This window comes from Neomonachus schauinslandi, chromosome 9 (assembly GCF_002201575.2).
Source record: "Neomonachus schauinslandi chromosome 9, ASM220157v2, whole genome shotgun sequence".
NCBI lineage: Eukaryota > Metazoa > Chordata > Mammalia > Carnivora > Phocidae > Neomonachus > Neomonachus schauinslandi.
In genome coordinates this window covers 123,084,339-123,107,125 of record NC_058411.1, presented here as the reverse complement: position 1 = coordinate 123,107,125, position 22,787 = coordinate 123,084,339, and the positions used below count along the sequence as shown (strand labels likewise).

General features: G+C 42.1%; 1 protein-coding gene across 1 annotated transcript in view; it reads left to right on the top strand.

Annotated features, from left to right (window-relative positions):
* Nucleotides 1-22,787, top strand: part of FAM189A1 (family with sequence similarity 189 member A1) — a 469,866-nt gene that overhangs the window by 179,312 nt on the left and 267,767 nt on the right. Inside the window, exon 2 of the mRNA XM_021680436.2 lies at nucleotides 3,436-3,492. Within this exon, the coding sequence (XP_021536111.2) occupies nucleotides 3,436-3,492 (57 nt within the window). The remainder of the gene's footprint in view (nucleotides 1-3,435; nucleotides 3,493-22,787) is intronic.

Sequence of the window (22,787 nt, the reverse complement as noted above, 5' to 3'; positions counted from 1 at the left end):
TTTATTTTCTCATAGTTCTGGAGGTCGGAAGTTTGAGATCAGAGTTGGGTTCTGGTGAGGACCCCTTTCCTGTCTTTCAGGCTGTCAAAACCTCACTGTGTCCTCATGTGGCCTTTCCATGGTGTGCACATGTGGGGAGAGAGACAGAGAGATGGAGAGAGATCTCTCTCATCCTGTCAGGCCACCATCCCATCATGAGGGCCCTACCCTTACAACCTAATCTAACCCTAATTACCTCCTAAAGGTCTTACCCCCAAATACCATCACACTGGGGGTTAGGATTTGGGGCTGGACACAAACATTTAGTCCACAATAAATAGTTTTCTACTGCTGTGTCGCAAAGTACCACAGACTTTATAGCTTAACACAACACCATTCAGAGTTTTCTTAGGTCAGGAGTCTGGACATGGCCTAGCTGAGTCAACTGGCCAGGGTCTTGCAAGGCTGCAAAGTGTTCCTGGGGCAACATCTTTGTAAGTGTCACCGAGTAGGATCACAGGAGTGATAACCCATCATATTGATAATCAAGGGAAGGGCTTTAGACAAGGCCATGGGTCATCAGGGATTATTTTAGGATTTGCATGCCACACTGAGTTTGATGGTTTTATTTTTTTTTTCCTTTGTGTTGGGGAATTGGATCCATCTGTAATTACAGTTATTACTGATATTTAGGAATGTAACATTTTCTTCAGTAAAGCCAACTGTCCATATTATTGGAGGTAAAATTATTTGAGGGGATTCATGGAATGATAACTGTAGGATGGAGGCAAAGAAAATTAAGAATTTTTACTGTAGCCTAATTTAAGTGATATTAACTAACTTCCTTTGTGTTTTTAAATGCCTGCTCTCTGAAGGTTTGTGGGTTTCCAGTAATATTTCTGTTACAAGCAACTTGGTCACTGTAGACAGTTATAAAACTGTCAAAAAAAATTTGACAGTTTTATAAACTTCAGCTTAGAAGAAAAGATCAAGGAGTTCTGTCTGAGCTCATTAAACATGCCTCGAGAGTTCTGGTGGTAGTTTAGGGATTTAGTGGGGCCCCATGTACTCATGAATTCATAGGCCCTTCCTGAATGAGAAGGCATTGGGCCATGTCTTGAAGAACAGGTAAAATTTTTTATGGTAGAAGTGGGAAGTGGAAGGCAGAGTACAAACGGACATATTCTGGGAGGTGTACCTTCCCATCCTCTGTCCAGGCTTTATTTGGGTCAGGCTGGTGTTGGCATCAAGGGAAAACAGAGGACACTCTTTGGAAGTCATATCCTAAGGAGATGGCAGGGTCAGAGCCAGCTGGGCTGGGGACATCTCCAGAATTTGGATTTGAGTGATCAGGAGGAGGGGTGCCATTGTGGGAGGAGAGATGACAAGAGGGAGAGTGGGTTGGGTATAGAAGGGAAGAGAGAGGTTATAGACATTGTGGATGAAGAACGAGGGACTGGGGCACAGAGAGACACAGGAGAACAGTAGTCAAGGATTTCCATACAGGTTGCAGCTGGGTGGCATCATGAAGAGAGATTTGGGATATGGGAAAGCATTCGTAAATACTATTTGTCGATATTGACTGTGTTTGCAAGATGTGTGCATTGAAGAAAGAATATATATGTGACATGCTTGGGAGCAGAGCCCTGTTGAGCTCTCTTTGGTTCATTTTGTTTCTTTAGTGTGTGTGTGTGTGTGTGTGTGTGTGTGTGTATGAATGAGGTTCAGAAGTCTTTTATACGAACCTCTGGTCCACGTGTGTTTGGAAATCCACCTGAGACTAACATGATGTACGGGTTGATAGAGACCTGTTGGGTCTAAGTCTGCAGAAGTGTTTGAGGGTTAACTGGAGTCTGTTGCCAGGGGGGCCTTGGGAGTCTGTTCAGTAGGATACTCTCCTCCCAGGCCTGGGCAAGTCCTTTTGGAATCCCAGGGGAAATGAACCAAAGCGCTCCAGCCCAGGACCTGACAGCCTGGCCCGTGTGCACAGCAGAAAGTTGGGGTGATTTATCTTTACAGCAGACCTCGTATGAAAATACCTTACTTATTATAGTGGGGCCTCCCAGAATATTGCCCTGGCAGAAGGGCAGCTGCAGCCTCCTCCTCTCTGTGTCTGGTTGGATGCTGGGGGTGAGAGAGACGGGACCATCTCGGATCTGGATTTGAGTGACCTGGAGGAGGGGTGCCATTGTAGGAGGCAGAGGTGACGAGAGAGAGACTGGGTTGGGGAGGTAGAGACCGCAGGTGCATTTGGGGACATGTTGAGGTGGAGAGTGACACCAGGAGCGGTGCCCAGTGGACCGTGTGAATCAGCACGTGTTAGAGGACCCTGAATGATAGATGGATCTCCAGTGGAGCCACTGGGTGGAGGAGCCAAAGGTCTGAGGAGAGGTCTTGGGGCGCGGGAAGGGAAGGGCGAGGTGGGAGGACATCCGCCTGGGATCTGGGGACTGACGCAAAGCCGAGTGGAGGGGGGCCTCCCACAGGAGGATGTGGTTAACCTCAGGTCTTCAAACTGATCACTGCACTTGCGTGTTGCACTCAGCGGCCCCTCCGGTGACCTTGGGAAGTGTGTGTGCAAGTGGTGAGGGCCAAAGCCAGATTGTAGTGGGGAGGGGGCAGCTGTGTCTCCCTGATCTGTCGGCCCTGCCTGGACCCAAGGAGACTGGGAATGTCCGAATCAGTGGCCAGCGTGTGCCTCAGGGATTGTGGGCCAGGACCCGAGGGGTGGTTCTCCTGAGACAGAAGACACAAGGGTGCTCATGGGGTTAGGGCAACAGGGAAGAGCCGGGGGAGCGGGGGTGGCTGCTAGAAGAGGTCCTGGAGGGGCCATGCTCAGTGGGACCTGGGGCCGCGGAGGCCAGGGGCCGGCCTGGGAAAGGAGCCGGCAGCTCAGTGTCAGTGTGTGGGAAGCTGGGGGCCTCATCTGGTGGCACCGCCTCCTGGGGACATGGGAAGCTGGCTGGGGGACCAAGTGTGGGAAAGGAGGGGGGGGGGCCTGCCAGGTCGGCCATGCCCAGCACCCATGCACAGAAGGCAGGTGGCCGGATGACCTGCAAGGGGGGGAGCTCCGCTTTTCCCCAAAGTAGTATTTGTAGTCCTCTCTGTGATTTTTAAGTCACACAACCAAATAACTCACGGGACCAGAGTGGAGGGAGTGCCCAGCGGAGGCTCTTTCAGCAGGTGCATCTGTTCCTGGGCCCGTGCATGCAGAGCATAAGTGACCTCACAGGAGCTCCTGGTGGTCTCGGAGGCCTGCGTGCTGTCCATAGCGCTGCAGGCTGTGAGCGTCCGGGCGCACAACAAGCCTCATTGTGTGTCCCACCCTCCCCAGCTCATGCATGTGGGCCGGATTCTAGAAGTAGTCCTTTTTCAAGGTGAGACGGCAGGACCATGTTGATTGTCCGTTAAAGGTTTCCAAAGAGTCTTACCTTCCCGCACCATTTGTCCTTGCAGGTGCTGCTCTCAGGGCTCATCGGTGTGGTCTCCTGGAAGAGGCCTCTCTCCCTTGTGGTAAGTCTGCACCTGTCCCCACAGCCGCCTGGGAGCAGGGTCCCTGCGGGGGTGTGAGTGCTTTAAAGGTGCTGGCAGAGAGAATTCTGGCTTCTTTGCAGAAAGCGGGCCACAGACCTTTATAGAAGCGGAACCTCCCAGTGCAGAAGGGCTCATAGGTAACAACCACTGCGCATCCTACCTTCTCCACTTCGGAGACTGCCCGTTGGAGATGCTCACGTAGCGTCCTCTTCCTTTGTTCTGTTTGGGTGCTGTCCTCTGTGGACGTGCTGGGAACAAAGACATTTTAGTAAGTATAGGTGCTAGGCGTGTAAACACGAGCACCCGAGCAGCACCTACTTCATCAGAGTTCAAGAAAGGTTAGCTGCGTGTGTGTTTTGGGGACTGAAACTCGGAGTTTCAGAGGAGGATGTTTTTTGAATAGAAGAGCACAGGGGTGCCGCTGGAACCCCTTCTCCCATTGCCGTGGCCCTGTGCCAGGGAGGAGCAGGCCACATGGGAGATGGAAAAGAGAGGATAGTTTTCCCATTGGGAAAGTACCCGAGCAGATTCATGTCTATTGATTTGTATGCGTGTTTTTCTCAGTGTGTGCATTAATATATTTATGTGTCCATGTCAGGGCCAGATGAAGAGGTTTTCTGGGTTTTGATGGACAATGAAAAAAAAACATGGTGTGGCTTTTCTTCTCTTTTGTAGGCATCAATTATTTAAAGATCTCTTCTTTAAGTGATTAGGTTTGGAGATAATGACATGTACTAAATATTAATGGGAGTAGAAAAATCCCACAAATCTGCCTGTTGTAAACACCTCCTCCTCATGAGAGTAACCACAGCATCCTGAGGAGGCATCGGGAAGAGAGTGGCATTAATTCAGTGAGCCTCTTCTCCTATGACTTGTCGAGAAATTTCCTTTGCCAAAAAAAAAAAAAAAGTTTTTTTTATGTAGAAAGTTTCCAACACGCACAGAAGTCAAGAGGGACGCTAGTATAATGAATCCCCGTAGACCCTCCATCTGTCTTCTGCAAATATCAACATTGGCCTGTCTTATTTGATCCAAGCCCCTTGCTGGAGTATTTTAAAGTAAATCACAACTAGTGTGTCAAGAAGCTGACTCCTTGGTGCAGAGGGAAATGGTGGTGGACACGCCAGCTGTGGGGCCGATGTCCTTTGGCTGTGCTTTTGGGTTCCCTTTGGGGACATGGGGCCAGCCTGTTCCATTCCTCCTCATCTGCCCTCATGGTATAGGCCAAGGAAGGCCTCTGACGCTGGCTGCCGAACAAGGAAAAGCCACAACTCCTTTGGGTGGGTGTGTGGTGAAAAGATGAGAGGAATGGCGTCCGTGATCCCCCAGCCGCTCTTCATGCCCACCCGCAGTCCTGGTCCCAGGATGGAGATTCTCGCAGCGCTGGGCATTTTACTGTGAAGGAGGCTATGCAGCTTCTAGCTGACAAGGAGTCAGGACTCCTTGTGGACTTGGCTCAGGTGTGTCCTGGGGAAGTCAGAGCAGTAGGATGGGGTGTTCTAGGGCCTCACCCTAGAAAGAGGGATAAAGCACCAGCTGGAGCTGCTATAGCAGTACGTTCGGAGTGTCTGCTCCCTAGTTCCCATCCATTGGTGTGGGACCGGCCACTCTCTGGGCAGTGGTGAGCATTTTCTCCCATTGATTTATTTCTGCCCAAGCCCCAGGTAGAAGAGAAGGGGTTCCCCAAGCTCGGCTGACCACTTTCCTTACTTAGGGAGGTAAGGGGATGGGTTAGGATAACACTAGGTGCTGTAATAAACCCCAGACTTTCAGTGACTTAACACGACATGAGGTAAGAACCCAAAAGCACAGCCAAAGGACATGATTTTTCTAGAGTGGGCACTCCAGGCAATGGGCTGCTCCCCATCATAGGAGGTCCAGAGACTCTGGTTGCTTCCTTCTAGAAGGGGCTCTACAGTTCCCTAGGCCTGTGGAGTCCATTGTATTTCAATGGAAGGGGAAAGGCAATAGGGATGGGTCTAAAGGTGACCCTCATCACTCACACATCAAACCATTGGGGAGAGCCTGTCATGTGGCCCTGTTGGGCTGGGAAGGAAGCTGGAAATTTAGTCCCTTCCTGGACAGGCACTTCCCAGGGGCAGTTCCATACTATAAAGAGGTGGGCAGGAATTTTGGTGGACAGTTGTTCGTCTCTACCATAAGAACATTCTTTTGTGTTGACCAGGACGATACAGTCTTTTTTCTTTATTTAAATTCAATTAGCCAACATAGAATACATCATTAGTTTCAGATGTAGTGTTTAATAACATATCAGTTGTGACAGTACAGCCTTTTGATTTGTTAGTAAAAACTCACTCTCTAGACTCAGCTAGAATGGCTTGAAGTCTTGGCTTAAATAATTCTTTTATCCCAAGCTCTTGCTTCTATCCTCTACCTTAGTGTTAGTGTTTCCTTCTTCCTCGATGTAGAAAACTGAAGGAATCACTGTGACTATTCTGGTTCATTTCCAGGGGACTCACCGCAGCCCCCTGTCCCCACGAAGGACCCCTCCCCTGCCAGAGTGAGTTGCTCTCTCTGAAGGAAAATGTCTGTCCCTTGGGGTGGTTGAAAGAGGCAGTGTTGGGCCCTGCTGATGCAGGGCCTGCACGGCCATGCCCGACGCCCTGCGGGGGGGCTGCTGGGTGAGGACAGCCATGCGTGGGCATGCTGAAGGCAGGGTTTTGGTGCTGTCACTGGCCTGTTGACAATATCTTTCCTCTGGAGGCCTCGTGCCTGGGGGCCTGTCCTAGTCTCTGCTACATCTCCTTTCTTTTCATCAGTCTGATCTTGTAAGACAGAATGGGATGAGGAGGGGTATACATTTTGCCTAGAGTGATTGATATGTTGGAGGGGAGCCTCTGTTAGGAAAAAGCAAGGGAGGGGGGCAGCATGATGTCTGAGAGGACGGGGAGGGAGATTGCCCCTTCCAGACTGGTGAATGTGATGCCAGAGGGAGGAGGAGGAGAAAAATACTGTGACTTTTTTGCCCTGCTATTTTATAAGAGCCTTTCATAATGCTGGAAAGTGGTGATAGCTATTTCAGTGGAGAATAGGTATTTTTGCATTACTGTGGTTCTTTTTTTCTTTTTTTATTGAAGTGTAATTAATCTATACTTGTATTAGTTATATAGTTTCAGGTATATTGTTATATTAATTTATAATTGTTATATAATATAATATTAGTTCCAGATATACAATAGAGTGATTCAACAGCTGTGTACATTATTCAGTGCTCATCATGGTAAGTGTGGTCTTAGTCCCCCTTACCTGTTTCAGCCACCCCCGCCACCTCCCCTCTGCTAACCACCAGTTCTCTATATTTAAGAGTCTTGTTTTTGTCTCTTTTTCCCCTTTGTTTGCTCATTTGTTTTGTTTCTTAAATTCCACGTGAGTGAAATCATATGCATTTGTCTTTCTCAGTCTGACTTACTTCACTTAGCATTATATGCTCAAGGTCCATTCATGTTGTTGCAAATGGCAAGATCTCAGCCTTTTTCATGGCCGAGTAATAGTCCTTTGTGCATATATACAACTTTTTCTTTATCCATTCATCTGTGGATGGACATTTGGGTAGCTTCCATAGCTTGGCTATTGTGAATAATGCTGCAATAAACATCGGATGCATATGTCTTTTCCTTTGGGTAAATACCCAGTAGTGGAATTACTGGATCATATGGTAACTCTATTTTTAATTTTTTAAGGAGCATCCATACTGTTTTCCACAGTGGTTGCATCAATTTACATTCCTACCAACAGTGCAAAAGGGCTCCTTTTTCTCTACATCCTCCCCAACACTTGTTATCTCTTGTCTTTTTGATTCTAGCCATTCTGATGGGTGTAAGGTGATATCTCATTGTGATTTTGGTTTGCATTTCCCTGATGATTAGTGATGTTTAGCATCTTTTCACGTGTCTGTTGGTCGTCTGTATATCTTCTTTGGAAAAATTCTATTCTCTGGTCCTCTGCCTATTTTTAAATCAGATTATTTGGTTTTATGGAATTGTATGTATAAGTTTTTTATATATTTTGAATATTAACCCCTTATCAGATATATCATTTGCAAATATCTTCTCCCATTCAGTAAGTTGCCTTGTCATTTTGTTGATGATTTCTTTCAGTATGCAAAAGCTTTTCATTTTGATGTAGTCCCAATAAAAATTAGACAATTTTGCTTTTGTTTCCATGGCCTGGGGACACATATCTAGAAAAATGTTTCTGTGGCTGATGGCAAAGAAATTACTATGATTTCTTCGAGGAGTTTTATGGTTTCCAGTCCAGGTCTCGCAGTTAGGTCTTTAATCCATTTTGAGTTTATTTTTGTGTATGGATAAGAAAGTAGTCCAGTTTCATTCTTTTGTATGTAGCTGTGCAGTTTTCCCAGCATTATTTGTTGAAGAAGCTGTCTTTTCCCTGTTGTATGTTCTTACCTCCTTTGTCACAAATTAATTGGCCATATAATCATGGGTTTATTTCTGGGCTCTCTATTCTGTTCCATTGATCTATGTGTCTATTTTTATGCCATACCATACTTTACTTTTGATTACTACAGCTATGTAGTATATCTTGAAATCTGGGATTGTGATACCTCAGCTTTGTTCTTCTTTCTCAGGATTCCTTTGGCTATTTGGAGTCTTTTGGGGTTCTATACAAATTATAGGATTATTTGTTGTAGGTCTGTGAAAATGTTGTTGGTATTCTGTTAGAGATTGCTTCAAATCTGTAGATTGCTTTGGGTAGTCTGGACATTTTGACAATATTGGTTTTTCTCATCCATGAGCATGGAGTAACTTCCCATTTGTGTCATCTTTAATTTCTTTCATCAGTGTTTTATAGTTTTCAGAGTAGAGGTCTTTCACCTCCTTGGTTATGGTATTTTATTATTTTTGGTGCAGTTGTAAATGGGCTTGTTTTCTTAATTTCTCTTTCTGCTACTTCATTATTGCTATATAGAAATGCATCATATTTCTGTATATTGAATTTGTATTCTACAACTTTACTGAATTCATTTATCACTTCTAGTAGTTTTTTGGTGGAGTCTGTAGGGTTTTCTACATATAGTATCATGTCATCTGCAAATAGTGAAAGTTTTACTTCTTCCTTACTAATTTAGATGCCATTTATTTCTTTTTCTTGTCTGATCACTGCAGGTAGGACTTCTAGTACCATGCTGAATAAAAGTGGTGAGAGTGGACATCCTTGTCTTGTTCCTGACATTAGAGGGAAAGCTCTTAGTTTTTCACCATTGAGTATGGTGTTAGCTGTTGGTTTTTCATATAGGGCCTTTATTATGTTGAGGTATGTTCCCTCTAAACCTACTTTGTTGAGAGTTTTTAACATGAATGGATGTTGTACTTTTTCACATGCTTTTTCTGCATCTATTGAGATGACTATATGGTTTTTATCCTTTCTCTTGTTAATGTGATGTATCACATTGATTGATTTGTGAATAGTGAACCACCTTTGCATCCCTGGAATAAATCTTACCTTTTTATGATAAATAATTTTTTAATATATTGTTGTCTTCTGTTTGCTGTATTTATTTGTTGAGGATATTTGTATTTATGTTCATCAGAGATATCGGCCTGTAGTTTTCTTTTTTTTTTTTTGTAGTGTCTTTGTCTGGTTTTGGTGTCTGGGTAATGCTGGCCTCAGAATGACTTTGGAAGCTTTTCTTCCTCTTCTGTTTTTTTGTAATAGTTTGAGAAGTGTCTCCTGTGGTTGAGATAATTGTCTTCCTTACATTAAACTATAAAAGGTTCTACATTATGCTGGATTATGATTAGGAATCAGATTATATAGCTCTGATTTAAATAATTTTTGGAAGATTCAATGTAACATCTTGTGATTGCTTATTTATCAATAATGGAACTAGTCTCACACATAATCACAGGTAGTATAATTTTTTAAAAAAAAATTTGAGTGAAGTACTGTTTGTATTTTATATTATACTGTTTGAGGAATGTGGTTTTTGGTTTACTTTTATTTGAGGAGTCTGGCTTTTTGGTTTACTTTTATTGCAAAATTTTATCAACCAAGATGGGAATGTGTATCAGTGAAAGTTTAATTAAAGAAATAGAACCTGTAGGAGTCAACACCAAGCACCTCTGTGAGTCAGACTCTTCTGAGTACTGCTTTGGCCCCACTGTCCACTCAGTAATCATACCCACATGGTCTTTGGTGACTAAGTGCTGTCACTTGGTCCCTGCCACCCTGGAATTCCATAATCCTTATTGCATTTAGGGAACCTAGTTTGATGGTAGCATAGACATTCCCACTCTAATTTCTGACCTGCAGAGAAGAGTTACCACAACGCACTTCAAGGATGTTAGAGTTCCTCTCACAGATTTCTTATAGTTGTGGTGAAAAGTGTGTTCCCTGGATCCTCCAGGGCAGGTGAGCAAGTCTTATAGGATCAATGCATTCTTATTCCAGTCTCCGTAAGCCTTTAGATCTCTTCCTCTTATGGTATACCAAGGAAGTCTGGCATTTCAACTTCATTTAGAGTAGCCCACCTTTGGATTCATATGTTAGTAAACTGAACAAACTGAGCTTTTCTTAACTCCTCCAGCTAAACATTGAATGCCAGGATCTCTGCTTAGCAATAAATCTCACCTGATTCTACTCTATATTCCTTCTACCTTGATCCTCTACCATTAATAGTAAGTCCTAAGATTGTACCCAGCCTCCAACTGTGAGGCAGTTTCCAGGCTGCAGCACAGGTAAGGGAAACATGGGAAGAGCTTGGCACACTCACTGAGTTAAGCAGAAGAAGGTGAAGGTCTGGGGATTTAAAGGAGGCTAGAGTTCACAGGACAAAGAGGGGAGATTTCCACAACAGAGAGTTCTGGAGGTCTTTAGAGGATCCCCTGTGAGTATTCAGCTGATATTGATCAGCTTTTTCATATGAGGAAACTACCTGAGGTCAGGAAAGAATCATCTGAGTGGATTAGAGGGAACAGTACAGGAAAAAAAGCAGGGCTTTCCTACCATCCAGACTGGAAAACCTCATGATTTGCTCGGGCAGTGGAGTAGAATACTTTTAGAAGAATCTAGCCTCAGTAATGGGGAATAATTAACCCCAGAGTACATGTCACTCCAGTCCTTTGTGACAAATCTTAATATATGTACTGCTGAAGCGAGCACAGTGACAAATCTTAAAAGCAAGATCCAAAGGAATCAGACCATTTCCAACTAATTTAATTGTGTCCTAGGATAAAGTCCAAGAATGTTCATAGGAGTACAAAAATATCCAGCACCAACAAGATAATAATCACAATGTCTGGCATTCAATCAAAGATTACTAGGCATGCCAAGAAACAAGAAAATACAACCTGAAATGAGGAGAAAAAGAAACCAATTTAAACTGATATAAAACTTACCCACATGTTAGAAAGAGCAACAGGGACATTAAAACAGTTATAACTGTATTCCAGATGTTCAAAAAGTTAACTAGAGACAGGAAGGTATAAAAAAATACCTGTTTGAACTCTGAGTGATGAAAAATTCAATATAAGAGAGAAAAGATTCACTGGATGAGATCAATGGCAGATTCAATAAGAGAGAAGAGGGGCGCCTGGGTGCCTCAGTCAGTTAAGCATCTGACACTTGGTTTCTGCTCAGGTCATCATCTCAGGGTTGTGGGAATGAGCCCTGCTTTGGGCTTCATGCTCAGTGGAGAGTCTGCTTAAGGCCGCCCCCCCCCCAAATAAATAAATTTTTAAAAAAGTAAGAGAGAAGGGAAGATTAGTGAACTCAAGACATTGCAATAGACGTTATCCAAATGTAGAAGATGGAGAAAAAAATTTTGTGAAAAATGAAAGGAGCATTAGTGAGCTATAGGGGAGATTTTCAAGAAGGCTCTGTGTGGAATGGGGGTCCCTAAAGGAGGGGGGATGAACAGAAAAAATATTAAAAAATAAGAAAGTAGATCTTAAAAGTTCTTATCACAAGAAAAAATGTTTTGTGACAAGGTGTGGTGATGGACGTTAAATAGACTTATTGTGGCGATCATTTTGTGTCAAGTCATTATGTTGTACCTCTGAAACTAATATAATATATGTTGGGGTGCCTGGGTAGCACAATTGGTTAAGTGTTTGACTCTTGGTTTGGGCTCAGGTCATGATTTCATGGGTCATGAGATCAAGCCCTGAGTCAGGCTCTGTGCTCAATGTGGAGTCCGCTTGGGTTTCTCTTTCCCTCTGCTCCTACCCCCACCCTTGTGACCTCTCTCTCCTCTCTCTCTCTCATTCACTTCTCTCTCTGAAATAAATAAATAAATCTTTATAAAAAATATATAATGTTATATGTCAGTTGAATCTCAGTTCAAAAAAAAATAATAGCCAATTTTATCTTGAAAATTAGATAAAAACTATAAACCCACAGATCTGAGAAGCTCAATGCACACACAGGACAGGAAATATGAAGAAAAACACACCAGCATTTTGTGGGATTTTTAACATATGTATGAAGAAAATAGTGTAAAGGTGAGGGGGGTAGGTATACAATGTAAGGCTCATAAAAGATACGTGAAGTGGCGCCTGGGTGGCTCAGTTGTTAAGCGTCTGCCTTCGGCTCAGGTCATGATCCCAGGGCCTTGGGATCGAGCCCCGCATCGGGCTCCCTGCTCCGCGGGAGGCCTGCTTCTCCCTCTCCCACTCCCCCTGCTTGTGTTCCCTCTGTCACTGTGTCTTTCTCTGTCAAATAAATAAATAAAATCTTAAAGAAAAAAAAAAGATATGTGAAGAAGTCTGTCACTTGAAGGCAAAGTGCTATATGCTAAAATGTATACTATAAACTGTAAAGCAACCACTAAAATTAAAAAAAAAGAGTTGGGTAATAAGCCAACAAAGGAAATAAAATGGAGTCATGCAAAATACCCAATTATCCAAAAGAAGGCAGAAAAAAAAAAAAGAAAAGGGGAACAGAGAATAGATGAGACATAAAGCCAACAAATAGCAGGACTTTATTATTCATTTGAATTTCTTTTGTGAATTGCTTGTTCATTTGTTTTGTCTATTTTCTGTAAGACTGGTTCCTTGGTATGTGGGATTTCTTCATATAGTAATTCTTTTCTGATTTAAATGGCTAATATTTTATTCCAATCTGTTGTTTGTCTTTGCCTTTTTAGTTTTAATGAAGTGTCTTTTTTTAAAAATATAGACTTGTTAGCTTTTTATCTTGCAAACTCTGTTGTTCTTGTTTTCTTATGTGGTGTCTAGGGTTTCTTACTTTAAAAGATTGTTCTTGCCCCACAATTCTGAAATTATTTTCCTGTGTATTTCCAAAACATTTATAGTTTTACTTTTTATGTTTAGGTAATTGATCCCAAACTTACTTTAAAATGTGGTATGAAGCGTAAAGCTCTAACTTTACTTTTTCCAAATGAGTAATTATTTCTCCAGCAGCAATTTTTGAATGTTTAATATTTCTCCTCACAAGTGAAGTGTGTCCTCCTCCTTCCTACTGCTCTGGACTTGGGTCTGTTTATTAATCTCCATTCTGTTTTATGAGTCTGTTGGTCCATTTTTAAGCCAGTACAATGTTTTAATTAGTCTAGCTTTATAAGTCACTCTTTTATTTTTTCATATATTTTGCTACTTACATGTATTTTCTCTTCAGTAAATTTTGAATCACTTTGTAAAGTTTTATACTGATAATGATTTGAATTTGGTTGTGATTACATTGGTTTTATATATTCTGGACAAGTAATATCTATGTTTTTGAGAGATGGGGATATATTTTCTGTTGTAATTTCTGGAACAATGATACTGTTTGATTTATTGTGTGTTGATCTTATATCTGGCTACAACACACCATAGTGACCTATTGTTCTGGACCTGATTAGTTGTCTGTTGGATATTTCAAGGGAAATTTTCTGGGGAAATTTCTTCCATTAAGTTTTTGATTCTATCTCTTCTCATATTTCTCTGCCTTCTAGAATTTAACCTACTTGGTGTAGGTAGAAGGATATTCTACCTGCTAAATTGACGCCAAATAATTCTTTACATTTTTTAATATTTTCCTTTTTCTTTCTTACTTTCTGGGTTATTTCCTCTGTTTTATTTTCTGGATAATTAATTTGGGCCTCAGCCCCCTTCATTCTACTATTTGACCCTTCTGCTGAATGTTTCATTTTGAAACATATTATTTTCAGAGAACTCTTCTTGTTCTCTAATTGCTTCTTTTTCATAGCAATACGTTCACATTTCATGAAGCACCCATTGTATGGGTGCTGTCTCCTTCAGGGGTATTAATTTAGAATTTTATTTATCAGGTTTCCTCACTCCTCTGTATTCTCACCTTCCCCCCTCCCCCCCACAGGTCAGGTGGCCTCTTTACTCACCTAGCTTTTCAGGAAATTTGTTTTACTCAAATGTCAGCCCATCCTTGGTTATCATGTTCATATGTACAAAGGCAGGACTGTGTTGATGTGGGTAGGTCGGTGGTATGGTTGGTTGCTTGGTGTCTTCTGTTTCCTTGCTGGGGTGGCATGCAGCCCTTCATAGTTCCTGCCTCCCCCACCTGGGTAAACCTGCCCTGGGACGGGAGGGCCATCTTTGGGATCTGTGAAAGCAAGAGGTCCGTGGGGACTGGCGGGATCTATGTCAGGCCTCCTGTGAGAGGCAGCGAGCTCACAGAGGAGCACTAAAGTTGATTTTCCACCGGGCAGAACTGCTTTTCCAACTTCAGTATCCATTGTGAAGGTTCAGAGGTGCCTCAGGCCAGGCTTGTCCTGGGCTGATGGTGATGATGATAATGACAACAGTAATTACTAACAGTTATCAGTCATTCTCCATGTTCCAGACACTCATGTAAGGACCATTCTATGAAGTGAGTACAAGGTTTAATTGTGCCCAAGGTTTTGAAGCTCTTGAGGGGCAGAGGTCAGGTTTAAACCCGGGGAATATGCCCATGCTCTTAACCTCTAGGCCAGCCTCCACCCTGCCTGCACAACAGAGCCTCCTGAGGCACTTAAAAAAAAAAAAACACTAGTCCAGACCCATGGCATCATTTCCGTTTAGCTTCCGTACTAATGAGCATGGTTTAAAATATTCTATGGACCAGGCCCTCTTCAAGTGTCCTCACCACTTGGTTCTCGTGACACCCCAGTGGGGCACCTCTGTTACCATCCCACCCAAAGGAGGAACTGAGGCACAGGACGGGAGTGGGGAGTAAACATTAGACTGGACACCAGCTCAGGCCGACAGGGCCCTAGAGGATCTGCTCCTAATCACTGTGCTATGCTGGCTTACTTGAGATCTTTAAATTTAGCAACAACAAAAACCCTCTTTCTTTAGCTTACTGAAGCATAAATTCAGCTCCCTTAGCACGTCAGGCTAAGACTTAACTGCAGCACAGCATCAGACTAAATAAAATGCTTTTATGTCCGATTCATTATTTCATGATTTCCTTTTCATTAGAAGCTGCCAGAGAGAGGAAGATTTTTTTTTCTTTCATATTCTCTTTTCTCGAAAAAGCCAGCTCCCATAGTTTTGCATTCATTCCAGCAGGTGTTTGGGTGGTTCTTAAGCTGCAGGGAACATTCCAGCGCTGAGAAACCCAAATATGTGGCACCAAGAGCTGGGATTAGCTCTCCCACTAATGTTTCGTTTTGGATTGTGGGCAGTGGCCAGAACATCTTCAGTCTGTTGGAGCTTAATTCATTGGAGCTTCCCCAGAAGTGGTACTAATAGATGTTTACCAGATGTTACTCCCAAGTTTAGGGGTGCCTGGATGGTTTATCCAGTTGAGCATCCAACTCTTGATTTTGGCTCAGGTCATGATCTCGGGGTTGCGGGATTGAGCCCTGCGTAGGGCTCCACGTTCAGTGGGGAGTTTCTGGAGATTCTCTCTCTTCCTCTGCCCCTCCCCACCCCCCCAATAAATCTTTAAAAAAAACCCGAATAGCTTTCCTTAAAAAATAAAAAAAATAATTCTTCCGAAGTTTAGAGAAACCAGCCCTATATATTTATACCCAAGTATAAATGACTGATTCTTACAGTGCCAGATTTATTGGAAACCTACAGATAAATGATGAAAAAAATAGCTTTCATTGCCCTTCCATTCAGCTTGAATTCTGTTATTGTTTTTTTCCTCAACTGTGGTATTTAATGAAACATGCAAATGCCAAGGAATTGGAAATGTATGATGAATGAACTTCAACCTGGATTAGGGTGGTTTTTTTTCCCTCTCTTTTCATTGCTATGGCGATCATTTTCCAATATAAGAAAGCTTAAAATCTTATGCTGCATATATTAACTTCTTTTTAAAAGTGTCTTTGAATTTTTGTACCAATGGAAATGTTTTCTGCTGTGCCCATCAGAAATTCAGCTTTAGTTTCACTATGGGTTTGTATGTTTGGCGATATTTTATGGAAAAAAATGTTTTAATCACTTTAACCTTTAATATGATTTATAGAAAGCCTCTAGGGCTTTCTTTCAAGCTCATGAATTGAGCTCAAATATAACTTTAATATGCTATTTAAAAATATAGGTGAGCTAAAGGTTAATATATTTAATGTAAATGTATTTGGAGTCATTATTTATTCAGAAAATTCGTTATAAATCCACTTTGGGGATTTCTTACAGTCAAGATCATGACCTCTCTTCCAGAGAATGTATTTTGCTTGATTACATTAAAGATGAAGCCTTCATTCCTTAAGTGCTGAAGAGGAGAAGGAAGTAAGATGTGCACAAATTTGTACAGGTCTTTGAAACAATGCAGACTCTTACTCTGCTAATAAAGCTGCTTAAGTACCTAAAACCTTCTATCTTGTTTATGAAGATAGACTAATACGCTCGTTTTTAAGTTTACAACAGTATTAAATTTCATTAGGGAGAGGTAGTCTCACCAGAAAACCAAGACTGACACAGACTAATTAAAATAGAGCGTAAGAAAACCACTCAAGGCCAAGTGAAATTAAAAACGGTCATTGGTAAAATACCCAATTTTATTAAAACATGACTTTTTTTTAATATTTGCTTGAGTCATTTACTTCTCAGTATAAATTCTTTTGTTTTGATCCATCAGGCACATTTTTAATTGAAAATGTAATAAAACTTACTCTCTACAAGAGACAATGAGCTTAGATAGGAAAATTAAAAACAAGGTAAAGATATCTAATAAGGTAGTCATGTGCCTAAAAGCATAACGAATTAAATGCATCATTTTGAATTGTGCCTGGAAACAACTGTAATAGACTTTCCCCTAGTTGTTGCTTCTGACTGGCTGTTGAGAATCTTTTTAGAGAGATGGAATTATGTCCACAGGCCAGTCTGGGGCATTTTGCTCTCTCCCTCCAAGGGCAGAGACTGGAGAGCCATAAGGCCCATAGGAATAGTACTGAGGACAGGCGGTGGTCTTTGGGAGCTCGGGAGCCTTATGGAGCAGGCATACTTCCATGCTGCAGATGTCTGAGTATGTGCCTCTGCATGGCGTCCTAGACTCTCTCTATATATCTGTCTATCGATGGCTTGAGTGGTTTACTTGTAATCCATGTCCACTGGTTAATATGCTGTGAGATGGGTTGCATATAGCTGAATCCCCAGACCCTGATCAATTTCTTGATGATGATAAACCCAGTATCTAGTATCCCCCAGTTGTGGGCATCAGCAAAGTTTAGGATGTTTCCAGAAGAGAAGAGTTTGCCCTGCTGCTGATTACTGAGGCTTAGTTATGTGTTTCCCAGTGTGTGTCAGTAGATGACCTTCACGTGTATGACCCTGGGCTGATTCTGTCTTACAGCCAGCTCTTTATCCTGTGTGTCCTGGACACATAAAGCACATGGTCAGCAAGCAGTAATTTTCAGAACTGTCAAGTGATGGGGCTCAGAGTCAGTGGTGCCACAGGAGTCCTCCAGATAACAAAATACACTGTGCAAGGTGCAGAGCTGTGAGTTGAGTTGGGAACAAGGAAGCATAAGATATGGTCTTGCCTTCAAAAGTTTAGATTCTAGATGAGGAAATGGTATGAGTTGGAAAAATATAAACAGCAATAAAGGTATTAAAATTTTAATAGAAGATAATAGGAAATAGTTGTAAGTTAGAACTTAATCAAGAAATGAATTACACATAATTTTTATTTCAAAAGATGAAAGGAGATGATGCTTTGCTGGTGCTTTTTGTGTATCAGCTCATAACAGCCCTCCAAGACAAGTGTTCACTATTACAAGTGAAGAACACACTCCTTCCAAAAGTAATGTGTAATTGGCCAAGGTCACAGGTTTGGATAGAGAACTTGCCAAAGTTTGGTTAGAGAAATCTAGGTCCATCTACTTCTACAGGGTCTGCTCTTTTCATTAGGTCCTATTGCTTCCACTAGGGTTGAATCAGACTGCATCTTACAGGGAGAATGGGGTTCAACCTTTATTAGACAGGTGACACTTGTGCAGCTGGATTGGAGAGTGGAATCCTTGCCAAGCCAGCAGAACAACATCACCAAAATCCAAGAAGCAAGAAGAGCACAAGGCCTAAGAGTCCAGGAGAAATTCAACTGCAGAAACTTTTGGGAGAAAGGGATGGCTGTGGTTGAACCACCAGCTGGTTCTCAAATCTTTCTAGCTTTCAGAGTTGTCCTCAGCCTGTGCTTGAGCACTTCCAGCATCAAGAGATAGATGACTGCCCAAACTTACCAGTCCGTGGAGTAGCCTCTTAGACGTGCTTCCTGGTCATACTTTAGTAACTGGCTCTTGACTCGTTTTGCTCCAATACCGACCCAATCACCTGATGCTTATGGTCTGGAAAAGATAGAGTCTGCTGTCAGGGCAAGAGGAGCTCTGTCTCCTGATCCAGGTGTTGTGATGGGTCCTAACTGACCAGGGAGCAGGTGCAGGGTGACCCCTCAACTGAGAGTGGCAGTGGCATGGCCTGTGACATACTTAATGTGTGTTTTGCTGTGCCGGCAATTTAACTCACTGTATTAATGATGAGTCCTGCAAATTTCATAGCCTTTTGTATATAGACATTTGCCAAAAGCACCTATAGTTAAAGGAAATAGAGAGTCTCCTGTACAGTCTGTTTTTGATAAGAATTGTCTGATGTTGGGATGCCTGGGTGGCTCAGTCGGTTAAGCGTCCTGGGATCGAGCCCCGCATCGGGCTCCTTGCTCAGCAGGGAGCCTGCTTCTCCCTCTGCTTGCTGCTCCCTCTACTTGTGCTCTCCCCCTCTCAAATAAATAAATAAATCTTAAAAAAAAAGAATTGTCTGATGTCCACCTTAGAAATTCCTGCCGCCTCTAAAATGCCTCTTTCCTAATGCACTTCCTTTGCCCTGGTCTTCATGGTCTTCTAACAGAAAAAAGTCGTTAAGGAAAAAAAAAAGTCTAATATGCTGAGGTAGGTCTAATATAAGAAAAGTAATAAATGAAGTGTCACTAGATTCAAACTGCATAGTCTTTCAGAAAGAAGGCAATTACTGTTATAAAGATATAGCATTAGAAAAATTATTGCAGCTGAGAAGTATGTGGTATGTCTGTCTGTGGCACAGTTAATTTTGAAAGTATTACCAAGCATACAAATCATAAGACTAAAATGCTGAACTGTATTAATTGAAAGTGAATTTAATATGCAATTCTGAGGAACTGTCTCTACTTATCCAGCTCTAAAAAAAATTGTAACTTATAGGCTATTAGTTATCAGATTTTCTTTCAAATGTCCAACCTCTCTTAATGAAGAATATTACTCACAGACCTTATCTTTGATTCCTGAATAATCTTTTTTTGGATTGGAACATACATATTTTACCCTGATTTGTATGTGCATTGAAATCAAATTTCTGTAGGTTCCAATTCTTATTAAAATACAAAAATTCTGATTAGGGATGAAAAGAAAACTCAAAGGTTTCAGATTTGATCGTTCTGCTATCTTGTGTGGTTCAACTATTGATAGAAAAATTGAAATTGAAATTGAAGTTGCACTGTAGATAAGCAGTATTATCTAATGACTAACAAAAGCTTTTAAAATCAGATTGACTTTAGGAGGAAGAAAGACATTACCTGCCTTTCTTATTGTGTGGTATTACCAAACACAGGTCTTTTTTTTTTTTTTTAAGATTTTATTTATTTATTTCAGAGAGAGGTAAAGAGCACGAGTGAAGGGAGGGGCAGAGGGAGAGGGGGAAAGAGAATCCCAAGCAGACTCCATGCTGAGCACAGAGCTGGATGCAGAGGTGGATCCCAGGGCCCTGAGATCATGACCCGAGCCAAAATCAAGAGTCAGACGCTCAGTTGACTGAGGCTACCCAGGCGCCTCCCAAACAGAGATCTTGATGAAGTTTTTTTCCGCACACTATGTATTAGCTACATGTTCTAGAAAACCTGGAAAATTCAGGGACACAACTGAGAAGACAACTACAGGGTTCTGCCCCTGCTCGCAGCTGCTGCTGTTAGCCTCATCTCATCTTTTCCCACAAACACCATTTGCTCCACGATCCAGATTAGTGTCTTGCACTGGAGCTCTGTTTTTGCCAATTTCTTGCTTCCACCACTGTTTGCTCTATTTGGGTTTTATGTTCTTAAGTATATTAGTGTTCATTATTTGTGGATTATGTCACTTATTAATATAAAGGGGTCTTGCCCAATTGAATGTTTTATGGCCTTTGAATTCCGCTTTGTCTAAAATTAGAGCACCACCCTCATTTCTCTTTTGTTCAGATTTGCCTGCTATCTTTGCCTCTCATTTTTATTTTACTTCTCTGTGATATTTTATTCCAGTATGTCTCTTAATACAAATCAATTTGCTTAAACCAGGGTGACTGTTTCTTGTGAAATCTCCTCTGTATATGTGAATGATTTCAAGTTATTCTTTTTATCTTTCTGCTTTTACGTGTTTTTCATCGGTCCTTCTGATTTTTTTTTTTAAACATTTTATTTATTTGACAGAATGAGAGAGAGAGACGTAAGAGAGGGAACACAAGCAGGGGGAGTGGGAGAGGGAAAAGCAGGCTTCCCGCTGAGCAGGGAGCCTGATGCGGGGCTCGATCCCAAGACTCTGAGACCACTGAGCCGAAGGCAGACGCTTAACGACTGAGCCACCCAGGCACCCTGGTCCTTCTAATTTTTATTGTTCTTTCTCAAAGCACTCCATTCAGCGTGCTTTACTCTCTGCAGACATTTAAAAGGCAAGCAGCTAGTTTCTTATTCTGCTGGCAGTTACATTTTAAAATACAGCTCATCTTTTCCATTTTAAATGGTGAAATATTTATTAGTAGAACAAAATATATGGCACCTACAACAGAATATATGTAAATTATGAAGTATAACCTTGAAGCAAACAACAGAGACTCCCCCCCCACCAGTCAACATAAAAAACATAAATTTACCCACCCTGGGGCTTGCTTATGGGACCTTCTCCATCTCATCCCCTTCTCTCTGATTCAGAGGAGGGGTTTGAGGGTTGCCATTCATTTACCACATATGTACATTTCCCTAAATAATATACTATTTTTATTGTTTTTGAACTTTATATAAATAGAATCACACCCTACTCTCTATGACTTGGGTTTGTTTTTTTTTTTTTTCATTTCAACGTAGTATCAGTGGATTCATCCATGTTTGTGTGTGTAGCTTAGATCAATTACTTTTAACACTGGTATGATATTCCATCATGTGAATAATCACAATATATTTGTCTGTTCTCCTTGAGTGGAACAAGTGGGCTATTTATGTAAATTTTTTTTGCTATTATGAACTGAGCTACTGTGAATATTTTAATACCTGCCTCTTCACATACCTGAGAGTTCCTCTGGCGTATGCACCTGGATGTGGAGTCACAGGGTCATGGGGAATGCATATCTTCACTTTCATGGAATAATGTCACATGGTTTTCCCAAACCAGCCAATATAGACACCTAGTAGTGTCCCACTTTTTTTTTTTTTTTTTAAGAACTTCATAGGGCTTGGGGTGCCTGGGTGGCTCAGTCGTTAAGCGTCTGCCTTCGGCTCGGGTCATGATCCCAGGGTCCTGGGATCGAGCCCCGCATCAGGCTCCCTGCTCTGCAGGAAACCTGCTTCTCCCTCTTCTACTCCCCCTGCTTGTGTTCCCTCTCTCGCTGTGTCTCTCTCTCTCAAATAAATAAATAAAATCTTTAAAAAAAAAAAAAGAACTTCATAGGGCTTGACTCAAAAAGTTTGCCAGTCTGGTACATTTAACATAGTATCTCATGGTCTCAGTTTGCATTTATCTTATTTCTGATGAAATCAGCCAACTTTTATGTCTTTATTGGCCCCTGGGTTTCCTCTTCTATAATAGGTGAGTTTGTGCTTTACTTATTTTTGTTCATCTTTCTCTTACTTATTTCTAGAAGTTATTTACATTATATCTTCTGGAGGCTTTTTCTTTGTTAAATGTATGAAACTGTCTGTGTTTAGGGTTTGACTTATCATTTCACTTTGTTACGGTTTTCTGTATTTATCAATCTTTTTCACTATGGTTAATTTTTGTGCATGTGTGTGGAATATTTGTTAAGAAATCTTTCCTGGAGTGATATCATCAATATGGAGGAAGAAGAGTTTTCCACCATTTTTTCCCACAAAGAACACTGATTTTGAGGATCAGCCACAGATGGGAGTGCCTTTGCGGAAGTCTGGGACTCCAGCAGAGAAGTTCCAGCACACTGTTGGAGCAAAAACTATCCAAGATTAGATGTGATAAAGAGGGTAAGAGGAACGGTTATAAGTTAACTGCTTCACCCCTCCCCCAAGGCAGCACAGCTCAGTGCCAAGAGAATTTTCTCAGCCGGTGGTTTCTCCCAAGGAGAAAAGTGAGACTGTGTGTGAGTGAATGCTACTGGCATCCCCAGCTGTGTGGGATGCCGTCAAAGAGACCTGTTTATTTCTGGCGCACTCAGAATACTGAAGTGTGCTAATGACTGGAGGGTATAAGGGGCTGGGAGACCAGCAGCCAGGGCTCTCAGAAGGCATCAACGGGACACGTATCCTATTGCTTGTGTCATAGACGTAGACTGCCCACAAGCCACAGGGGATGCCTTGCCTGTGATCCCCCCAGCTAGCCCATCAAAGTGGCCTACAGGCACCCCCACTACTCTGCATGCCTCACCTACAAACTCCCTCATCTTGTGGCTGGCTCCCTGCCTGTGCCTCCATGGTGGTGAGTACAAGCCTTTGCATACAGCTAGTGAGTACATGCAGAAATCCAGCCCAGCTCTCCAGGATTGGGAGAAAGCACATAAATTTAAGCATTCAGCACTGCCCTAGGGAAAACAAATAGGAGGCTCTCTGCACTTGGATTGGCTTGACAAGATTGAGAGAAAGCAGACAGT